Source organism: Zingiber officinale, chromosome 3A (genome assembly GCF_018446385.1).
Source record: "Zingiber officinale cultivar Zhangliang chromosome 3A, Zo_v1.1, whole genome shotgun sequence".
Classification (NCBI taxonomy): domain Eukaryota; kingdom Viridiplantae; phylum Streptophyta; class Magnoliopsida; order Zingiberales; family Zingiberaceae; genus Zingiber; species Zingiber officinale.
Genome location: NC_055990.1, coordinates 66,273,853 through 66,284,856, shown reverse-complemented (window position 1 = coordinate 66,284,856; position 11,004 = coordinate 66,273,853). Strand labels below are relative to the sequence as shown.

At 36.2% G+C, this 11,004-nt stretch overlaps 1 protein-coding gene across 1 annotated transcript; it reads right to left on the bottom strand.

The window, feature by feature from the left end:
* Nucleotides 1–2,920: 2,920 nt before the first annotated feature.
* Nucleotides 2,921–8,412, bottom strand: LOC122051959 (AT-rich interactive domain-containing protein 2-like). The gene is made up of 2 exons (XM_042613321.1): nucleotides 7,293–8,412; nucleotides 2,921–3,854 (listed from the first exon to the last, which is right to left on the bottom strand). The coding sequence occupies exons 1-2, from the start codon at nucleotides 8,148–8,150 to the stop codon at nucleotides 3,240–3,242; spliced, it is 1,473 nt and encodes a 490-aa protein (XP_042469255.1). The 5' UTR covers nucleotides 8,151–8,412; the 3' UTR covers nucleotides 2,921–3,239.
* Between the last annotated feature and the right edge of the window lie 2,592 nt (nucleotides 8,413–11,004).

The window sequence follows — 11,004 nt, the reverse complement described above, 5'->3', positions numbered from 1 at the left end:
AAGTTAACAAACGGCTAAGTGTCGTTCACGCCGGATCCGAGCGGCATCAACTCGGAGTATGAGTGGTCAATCGGGAGAGAGATCATAAAGAAGTTAACAAATGGGTAAGTGTTGTCCATGTCGGATCCAAGCGGCATCAATCTCTGAGAAGAGATCAGCTTCCTAGAAAGCAGTAAGAACAGTGATTGTCATAGCTAAGTGGCGGCTCTAAACTCTAGAACATCCGATCAGGAAGAAGAGTTGTTGAGAATACTAATTGTTCAGTCAGTCGGACTTGCAGCCTCCTTCGACTAGACTTGAGAGTAAAACTTATAATATGGTGATGAAGAGGGGCCCCACCAAAGATAAGCTGAAGCAAGGAAGAGAGGCTGATGTAGTGGCCAAAGTCAAAATAGTCAAAGGCCTAGGACCAAAGATCAGGCGAAGTTGGCCGAACGGACCTCTAAGGCCGGTCGAACATGACCGTCCGAACAACCATCCTCTGAAAACTTGCGATGGGTTAAAAGACAAATAGTAAATCTCTCGGTGCACCGTCCCTGCTGAGCGAACCTTATGTCCGATTAGACGACAGGTAGCTCTCGGACAACCAGACAACCGAGTGAAGGGCAGGTTAGTATCCTTACTTTGTACGGCCGAGATGGTGATGTCCCGGCCGAACGGCTTCCGGTTGACCTATAATAGGACCCACAGGCATATCTCACCGCACCCTTTGGGAAGTTTGTGTCACTGACAATAGAGCATGTCCAACATGCAAATCGTACTTTAAAAGCTTCCAGCCTATTATATTAGATATTTATGCGCGTGCTTAAGGAAAAATGTCAGAGACACTTTTGACTTTTCTTTTCCTAGAATACTTTGGAAAATGTGTATATGTTTAAGATACGTGCACAAACGTTACAGTGATACTATAAAAAGGGGTTCTTATCCACAGGCGGAGGTATGCGACACTTTATTATCTTACACGCACTAAGCCACTATTCATTTCTACTATTTTTCTCCACTAAACCAAAGACTGATTTGAGCGTCGAAAAATCAACGTCGGGAACCTCTTCTCAGTCCGGCACTAACATTCTTGGTTTTACAAGACACTGAAAACTTTATCTAGTCAACCATAGAAACACGTCCCCAATTTATCATCTTCTCCACTTTTAGACCGCATCAGTATCAAAACACTACCTTATCCTATTTTTCATCTAAAAATATCATTATTCTAACATTGTAATAACTTTGGCCAAAACATTGTCAAATAAAATTACAACTATTTAGTAAAACTTATTACAGGTGACGAACTCTTTTATATTAAAATATCATTTTTCAACTTAATAAAAATTACTCCAATTTAACCCAAATCACTCCAACTCTTTTATTTCAAAATATCAGTTTTCAACTTAATAAAAATTACTCCAATTTAATTAAAATCACTCCAACTATTTTCTTTAATTGGCACCTTGTTAAGCTAAAGTTACCGACTTTGTAGCAAAAAAGAGTACTTGATCGGATCCAGAGATAGCAACATCATGAGATCGCAACATCACGAGAGCGAGGTATCTCACTACACTTTCACGACAGATGAAGGATGCTTTCACATTACATACACCCAGATATAGATGCTTCGGACACATACACACTACTCCAGAGAGACGGCAGGGATAGACCTGAGAGGCTGGAGTGGGCATGGGGGCAAATTACTAGAGCCAAGTGCTAGACGGGACGGAGGACACTTCGAGGAGCAATTTGTCGATGTCGTTTGAGCTCTCACTAGATTATACCTTTTGAAAGAGTGTAGTGAGAGTGATGTGAGTAGGGATGTGGAGTGATGAGAGAGGAGAGTCATGCTCTAGAGTATGGATGATAGCACGATTGAGATGAGAGTGATGTATAGATGAATAAATCCCTATTTGAATGAACTATCTAGTCTATAATAAATTACTCGTGGTAAAGACATCCCAAATTCATTTATGATTGAGATTTTACCAAAAAATTCAAGAAAGTGAATAGACTCATTAGAAAAGTCTATATAGTTGCAACAAACGATTTGTGGTAAAGATGTTCCAAATTTATTTATGACTGAGACTTTATCAAAAAGCTTACGAGGATGAATAGATTCATCAAAAAGGTATAACTAGTCTACAACAAATGACTCATGATAAAAACACGTCAAATATGTTGATAATTGATCACTTACTAAAATTTACTTCCGAAGAGCATTGGTTGACCATATACTCCGATGCATGCCACAGAGCCGAAGGAGATGAAGGGTTGATGACACTAGGACACATGTGGAATATACAAAGATGATGCTAGGTGACATGCGAGCTATACACAACGAATATTGTGACACACGCAAGGTGGAGGCACATATGATTCACTCGATACCTCATCTCCTAATTCTCATTTGGGAAATTGGAAGATGAGTAGTTGACCGGGACGAGATGCTATGAGAGATTATTAGTACTCAAGTGCATATGTACATTACATCATAAATTCCTTTATAGATCTGATACTTCATCAGATAATGGATCATTATCTTTATATGTTTGTGTACCTTTTGAGATATATATATTTCTCTCATTAAAAAAAAACTACCATAACATACAACAACTTTGACCAAAATTATTACACATTATAATAATTTTAAATAAACCTACTATAAACAATTTTGTTATAATAGTTTTAAACAATATTACTACACTTTTAATAATTTTAACTAAACTTGCTCCAACAATACTACAAATATTTTCAAAATGGAAAATAGAATATAACACTATTTTGATATTTTTAAAATTAGACTACTATTTTTTTTGACAAAAAAAAACAATAATGAAGGGTGTCTTTTGATTTTTGCCCTTATTATATTATATTTTCTACCCTTTCCTTTCAGTTTGGAGCCGCTATATAAACCTAATCTTGTTCTTAAGCATTGAGAAAAAAATAATAGCAAAGCCAATTACCTTAAGAGTTAGATCGATTGTGGGAACAATTTTTTGACATTTTCTTTTGCTATAAAGGAAAAAAAATGTCAAACAAGATACTCATAGCAGAACACTAAATGCAGCATACCTCCAATATCGTGCAAAATAGCTCGTCTCTAACCACCACTATTCTCATCCGGCCGCACCTTTGGAAAGCTCTGAATCACAGGTAATTGCCAAAGTTCAAACCAATGAACTACCAAAATTCCTTAATTGTATTTCACAATGTAGCAACGGTCACCCAAAAATTCCCACATTAAATGGACTTCAATGCAACATTTGACCATCATCTTCATCTATATCCATTGCCCATTCGGAAGCCGAGTGATTTTGAAAAGAATGACTGGTGAAGTCAAACTCGGTTACTTCATCATCACTGTCAATATTTTTTGGAGTAACATAGTTCTGGTACCTCCTCCATCCCAGGAGAAACACATTGAAATAGTAGCTAACTAAGCTTTTCTTTGTCTTATAAGGAAAATTGAGGTTAAGCTCCTCCCAAAAATTCTTGTTTAGAGATGGCTGATTCTTAAAAACTATATCCCGAAACTTTTTTTCTTCTTCCTCAGTCCATGAAAATGCAACTTCCTCACCCATACTTTCAAATCCCCAATCATGGAAAGCCCTGCCAAGTTCACATTTTAGTTGTTGCCTTTTTTCTGCAATGTGGCATCTAACACATTCTGCAGATTGTGGTCGTTCACACTGACAGGTATTTTGCCTCCCCCTTCCAATAGGAGGTCTGCCTATCCAATCTGGGATTACTGCTTGAAATTTTGCACCAATAGGTATCTTAGCTCTTTGCAGATCTCTAGAAAGCCACCTTTCAGACTGAAGCTTCTCATTGCTTCTGGCTGCTTTACTCTGTTCAGTGCTACCAACCTGTGCTTAAAAACAGAATTGCCATAATCTGCTTTGTTTGACAAATTTAGCATGATAGGTTTGTGGATCTTAAGAATTTAATCACGAAATTAAATAACATGGAAATAAGATACATCCTTCCAGAAAACCAGAACTAATAAAATATGGGACACTTGATAAGTGCACCATTTATGAGAGATGCGAAGGAAGTTATAGTCCAGTAACTTAGGAACAAACAATCAGTAAACACTATATCGTATTGAAAAGAGTCACGACTGCAAGTGGATTAACCGAGATAAGATACATCCTTCCAGAAAACCAGAACTAATAAAATACAGCACACTTGATAAGTGCTCCAATTATAAGAAATGCTAAGGAAGTTATAGTCCAGTAACTTAGGAACAAACAATCTGTAAACACTATATCGTATTGAAAAGAGTGACGACTGTAAGTGGATTAACCAAAACATTTCCTATAAAGATAGGATTACATTATAGATTAACTTTAAGCTCATATCTTTTTGCGCAACTCATGGATGAACTCACCGAGACACGTAAAATTGGTGCATGTTGTTTTTAGATGACATCATTTTGGATGATGAGACACATGGATGGAGTAAATGTTAAACTTGAATTTTGATTGGAAATACTAGATGTAAAATGTTTAATCTTAGTAAAATAAAGATAGAATATATAAAATTTAAATTAAGCAGTAGTAGATGTAGCAGGACCATTTGTAACATAAGAGAACAAATTCCCTATAACTAAGAGTTTTAAATATCTCAAATCAGTTTTGCAAAAGGATGGAGGGGTTGATAGAGATGTTTTACATAAAATACAAGAAACATGGTTGAAATCGAGGAGGGCAACAGGTATTCTTTGTGATTGTAAGATACGTACCTTTATAACTTATATGAAAAATTAAAAAATGACAGTTAAACCTGATCTGTGTTATGGAGCTGAATGTTGGGTCATAAATTAAGCACATAAGCAGAAGATAAGAGTTGAATGTTGGATCATAAATTAAGCACATAAGCAGAAGATAAGAGTTGTAGAAATGAAGATATTAAAGTAGATATGCGAACATATAAGAAAAGGCAAGATAAAAAATGAGAACATTAAAAAGAAAGTTGGGATTGTACCGACTGAGGGAAAGCTCTCAGAGTCACGTTTAAGATGGTACATGTACTTGGATGACCAATAAATACTTCATTTAAGCAATATGAGACCATGATATCGAGAAAGGAGACTAAAGAAAACTTGGCTAGCAACATTATTATAACATAAATTTTATTTAAATATAAATGAGGATATTATAAAGGATTGAGCTTAATGATGCTAGAGGAACCATATAGTTGATCCCACTTAGTGGAATAAAGACTTGGTTGTTATTGTAACCCACCTGAATTACTCGCTTTGACATCTCGAACCACTTGAGAGAGTTCCCTAGGCTAAGACTTCTTTTTGGAACAACCGTTGTTATTGTAACCCTCCTGAACTACTTGCTTTGACATCACTTGAAAGAGTTGCCTAGGTTATCCAGGTGACCCAAACTTCTTTTTAGAACAACGGTCTAATGAGACTACTTAGTCCCTCTTCCATTTTCATCTAGGCGGCCACCCAAATCGAGTTTTAGAACATTAAAGATGAGATAAATATTGGTAGGAAGTAATGTAGTGTTTTGGATAATAGAGGTGGAATTAAGATGTCACCGAATCACAGACAAGAATCAAGGTGCTCAACCACTCAATGACAATCAACAAGGAATGTCTAATCATGAAGGTTTAACGAGGTGCTAGGCATCCCTAAGACTTAAAAGTCACTCCAGCAAAAAGGGATTGCCATAGAGGGTGGAATGGTCAATATATCTAGATTTGTAACTTATGAGAGAATCGACGAGGAGACTAAATTACAAATTAAGACTTTAACACAAATATTAGAAGTAGACATCTGATATTAATGCTATTTACATTAGTGCATAACATTTTGGATTTTAAATGTGTGTTAGGTATTTGAGCTTAAAAATTATTTTTTGCAACTAAAAAAACTTAAATATTCATCTAAATCTCCTAGAAAGCTTCTCTCTTGTGGAATATGTGGAAACTAAAGCAAGTGCGTGTTGGAATTTTCATAAATCATATGTTGATGGCAATCAACATATTGGAAATCACTTCTCTTTTCATCATCACACATTGTTTCTTTCATTGCATCCTCTGTACAGTCATCTCCACCTTTCACTCTTTTGTTTCACCACCATCATTAATTCTCTATACTCATCCATTATCAGATACTAACTTCTCACTGTATTTTCTTTTTTCAACCTTCATCAACTCTATTTTCTAAAGAAAAAAAACAAAAATATTTCATCTACAGCATGATTTCATTTTCTAATCTACACTATTGGCAGGTTATTTTTAATGTTCACACTTCATTATTCATTTTTCCTTCCTTTTATGATTCCTTTCTCTAGTCTTTGTCATTGGCAGTTTATCTTTATTGATCAGCCTTCATTGCTAACTTTTAATTGTTTCCTTCTCCAAGCTTTCATAGATGTATTCCTTTTCTGAACCTTCTTAATTAGATTTTTCTCTGTTGTTCAGCCTTCATTGTCGATTTTTCTCTCTTTCTCACCAAGTTTTCTACAATCTTTAACTTATAAAATTGTCAGAAGTTGTAAAACAAACACACTTCAAAAAGGTCAAGATGCTAGCATCTCTTATTAGTAACTTTGACAACCCTTTAGGTACTTGTTTATTAGTGTACACTAGACAAAGATTTAAGAAAGATGATTGGACATGCTAAATAACAAAATGAGCTCTACCATCTTAAAACATCAAGTTATTCCTCAACTCAACTGTTAGTATCTGAGTCCTTGCTTATTCCAATATCTAAGTTAGTATTCTGAGCCCTTGCTAAATCCATTTTGTTTCTAATTATATCATCAACATAAATTTCATTTTTCACCATGACATAAAGCCTACTTGGTTAACTTGAACTCCATTGCCATGTCTACCATCTTATCGAAGCATGAGAAATGAAGAGACGAAGGCATTAGAGAAAAACAAAACATGAGATTTAGTGAAATTGTGATGGAGACAAGTAGCGATCTCCTCTAAAAGTTTATAAATGTGGAAATAAAGATTCTAAAACTCAACTTTTAATTTGACATACTTTGGAAAATGAAGATTTGAAAATAAAAAAGTCAGCTATAAATTCCTAGCAATTCCAATGTGTTTTAATTTCCAGTGTTGGAAAAATAGAAGCATCAATTAAGAGTTTACATGAGTCTTTATATCTAGAAGGTATAAATGTGTGATATGGTATTGATGAATTATGATAAAGAAATTGAGTTTTTATCACTTTTTCCAAATTGTGTGATGCAATCCCCTCTACCATGTGATGCCTTAGAGATGTGAAATACAATTGCATAAATTATAAGATGAAAGAGAAATAAGGGTACCTGCAAAGGCAACAAATTTGGACTTGATCTACTACTTCTTCTTCGGAAAGACCTCGCTTGGGCAGCTAAAAGTGCTTGAGCATAGAGCTTCCCAACTTCAGATGAATTGTTTTTGCTCGTGTTTGATGTCAAGGTGTTTGCCAAAGAAGGATGAAATGGATTTGTTGCTACTTTCCTTAGCCAATTAAGCATTGGAGCCAGAGGTTGTTTCTTCCTCTTCTTATGGTTACTTCCTCCATTAGCAACGAATCCTCCCAAGGTTACAACATCCTTGGCATTGCTCTTAGCATCAACAAGTGTTGTCGAGAATTGGTCTTTATTTGTATTTAAAGGTGGCATGGGCTCACCAACCATCTTATAGTTTATAGTTTTACAAGAACTTGAGCTGACAAAAGAAGTGCCAGCATTCTTGTGTCGCTTTGGTTCACGATTTTCCATTTTGTTCTCTGATATTTGAAGCCACAGTTCCAGCAGGTAATTAAGGAAGACCAATTTCAACGACATCTCCATACACGGATCCAATCCCATTGCCTCTGCTACTGATTTCCATTTGCACTCCTTTGACACCGCACCATAGCCACCTTCCCTTTGCACCATGGAGTAGAGCTTGAATAGATCGATGGGACTCCCGTCGAGAAGCGTGGCAGGCAGTGACCGGATCTGACCATTCTTGCAGATATTCTTGAGGAAGGAAGAAAGGATCCGATCGAACTGGCATCCAAGACTGTCACTGCCGGTCGAGTCCAGGTTGGAGAGGTCGAGGTCGGAGCAGTGGCCAACACTATGGAGCAGCTTGAGGATCTCGGCTACGGAGTGGAGGCGTCTAGGCGAGGTAGAGGCCATGGAACTTCTGTCCATATGGCGGCGGCGGAGGCGGCAGCAGAAGCGGCAGATGCGCTGAAGCGTACAGCGCTTGCCGCCACCCCAGGCGAGGCCAAAGCGGGTTTGCGGAAAGAAAAAGAAAATGGTTTAAAAAACCGAGTGTGTTTCGGGAACGAACCTTTGGCCTTGTGGGGTTTGAGCGTGCGAAAGCCTAACCCTAATTAGGGTTGAGGAATAGAAGACGAGTAGCAATAAACATCCATATCCATGGCTTCAGAAATTGGATGCACTGAAAAAAAAACTTAAGACCAAAGTAAGAGGCAGTAAACGAGCTGAGCTGATTCAAGATTTTTTGATAAGATAATCGACTTAAGTCGAGTCAAATTTATAATGAACTAAGGGAGTGTTTGGTTTAGGATAATGGATTAGGGAATGAGAATGGGAATCATTGATTGTCATTGTTAATATTTGGATTATAGGAATAGGAATGCAAATAAGGGAATGAATCCTTGAAATTGGATAATAACTCATTCCCATGTACCTCCCCTTCAATGAGCCATTACTCTATTTTCATCAATCAAAATATTTTACTTATTCCAAAAATACCCTTGACCTAAAACTAAAATTTTCTCCCTTAATATCAAATATCAAAATATATTTATTTATTTATTTCTTTCATATCACTTCTCTCTCCTTAATCTCTCCTATCACACTCTCTTTGCTCTTTTTTTCTCATCACACTTTCTCTCTCATCATACTTTCTCTCTCCTCAATCTCTCTTGTCACACTCCCTCCTTTTTTTCCTCAACACACTTTTTCTCTCATCATACTTTCTCTCTCTTCAATCTCTCCCATCACACTCACTGTTATCTTTTTTCTCATCACACTTTCTCTCTCTTCATACTTTCTCTCTCCTCAATCTCTCTCATCACACACTCTCTCCTCATTTTTCTCATTACATTTTCTCTCTCTTCATCCTCTCCCATCATACTTTCTCTCACATCATATTTTCTCTCTCATCTTCTCTCATCATGCTCTCTCCTATCACACTCTCTTTTCTCATTTTCTCTCAGCACACTTTCTCTTTCTTCATTCTTTCTCATCACACTTTCTCTCTCATGAGACTTTCTCTCTCATCATTCATTCTTTAATCATATTTTTCTCTCACATTCATCTTTCTCTCACATCTAATTTTTTTCTCTTATTTTCTTTTAAAGGTAAAAAAGGAAATTTTGATTTATTCCGATAGAAAATATGCAACTAACCAAACATTGCTTTTAAGAGTGATATCTATGCTCATACCCATTACCATTCCACAATACAATGATTTCCATTCCGATTCCTATTCCTAGAAAAGAACCAAACGCCCCCTAAGATTTTGAAATGATTGTTCAAGTTTAACTTAGTTTATTTTTTATGAGCTTGAGTTAGTTTAAATCTTAGTTGGATCTTGGTTCATTTATATATTATCGAGCTCTTAATTTAAGCTTGACTTAAGCTTAGTTCGAGTTTGGTTCGTTTAGATATTGTTGAGCTCTCAATTTAAGCTTGTTTGATTATTTGAAACTTTTAATTGTTGATTGGTCATTGAGCTTGATAATTCAAACTTATTTGCTTATTTTATTATTTATTTAGCATATTAAAAAGAGTTTTATTAATAAATATAATTCATGAACATTATTCACGAATATTGTTTAATGTTATTCATGAACGTTAACGAGCTAAACACATATATATTCTGTTGAAATGTATACTAAAAGTCTAACTTTTTGTATAAACATTTATATTTTGAAATGAGAATCACTTTGGTCAAATGTTGCATGTTAATACAGTTGTCCATTTAATTTATATTGTAGATAACATGGTGTGTGGTGCCACACAGAAGATCATGTTATTAGTTACTTATAAATTATAAAAGTAGCTCACGACCGAAATGGATAAGAATAAACCATTGGAACGGTTGTAGTGTAATTTAAAATTAGTTTGTCTTGACTATATAATTACACTAGTACATTATGTGTATTGAGTATGACTATTTGAGGTTGTTTCTTTTTATACTGACTGCATAAAAGAATAAAACCTCTGTTATTATGAATGTGCGTACTTTTAATCCCGATATAATAACAAACACATATACTTAGTATTTATTTTTTTTAATTTATCAAAGGGTGAGATTTATTCAGTTAAATCAATAGGCCCGATAAGTTGGGAAATAATATTATTTATATGGTGTGTTATTGATTATAAAAGGAAACTATGTCCTAGTAATCTAGGTTGATGATGCCCCCTTGAGGAGCTCATAAGGATTATCATGTAAACCCTGCAGGTGGACTTAGTACGACATGATAATAAGGTTAAGTGGTACTACTCTTGGAGCTAGATGTTAATTAAGTGAGTTGTCAGTAACTCATTTAATTAACGGACATACGATATCTTAAACACAAGGAGACTAACGCACTCATGATAAGTAGGAGCTCATATTGTAATATGGGATTGGTGCGGTAGTTCAATAATAACTCTTTAGTGGTATGTGTTATTATTGATGAACTTGAGTTGGGTGTTCGAGTCGAACACAAGAAGCTCAAGTCCATCAGAAGGTCAAAATCAATTCCTCCTCTCGGTCCCTATTGTAGCCTCTATAAAGCCTCGCATTCACCCGTTTTGGTTTTGCTTCCTACCCAAGAAAGGGGTCGACCACATCCTTGCTTGGTGCCCAAGCAAGGGGTCGGCCAAGCCTTGCTTCCTACCCAAGCAAGGGCCCGCCCAAGCCTTGCTTCCTACCCAAGAAAGGGGCCGGTCAAGCCTTGCTTCCTACCCAAGAAAGGGGTCGGCCAAGCCTTGCTTGGTGCCCAAGCAAGGGGCCGACCAAACCAAAAGAAAATAAAAGAAA

What these genes read in the sequence shown, in the direction of transcription:
- LOC122051959 (XM_042613321.1), bottom strand. Translation starts at nt 8,150, where the DNA reads ATGGACAGAAGTTCCATGGCCTCTACCTCGCCTAGACGCCTCCACTCC. An exon ending in CAAATTTGTTGCCTTTGCAG is followed by an intron (nt 3,855 to 7,292) that starts GTACCCTTATTT and finishes TTTTAAGCACAG; the next exon opens with GTTGGTAGCACTGAACAGAG.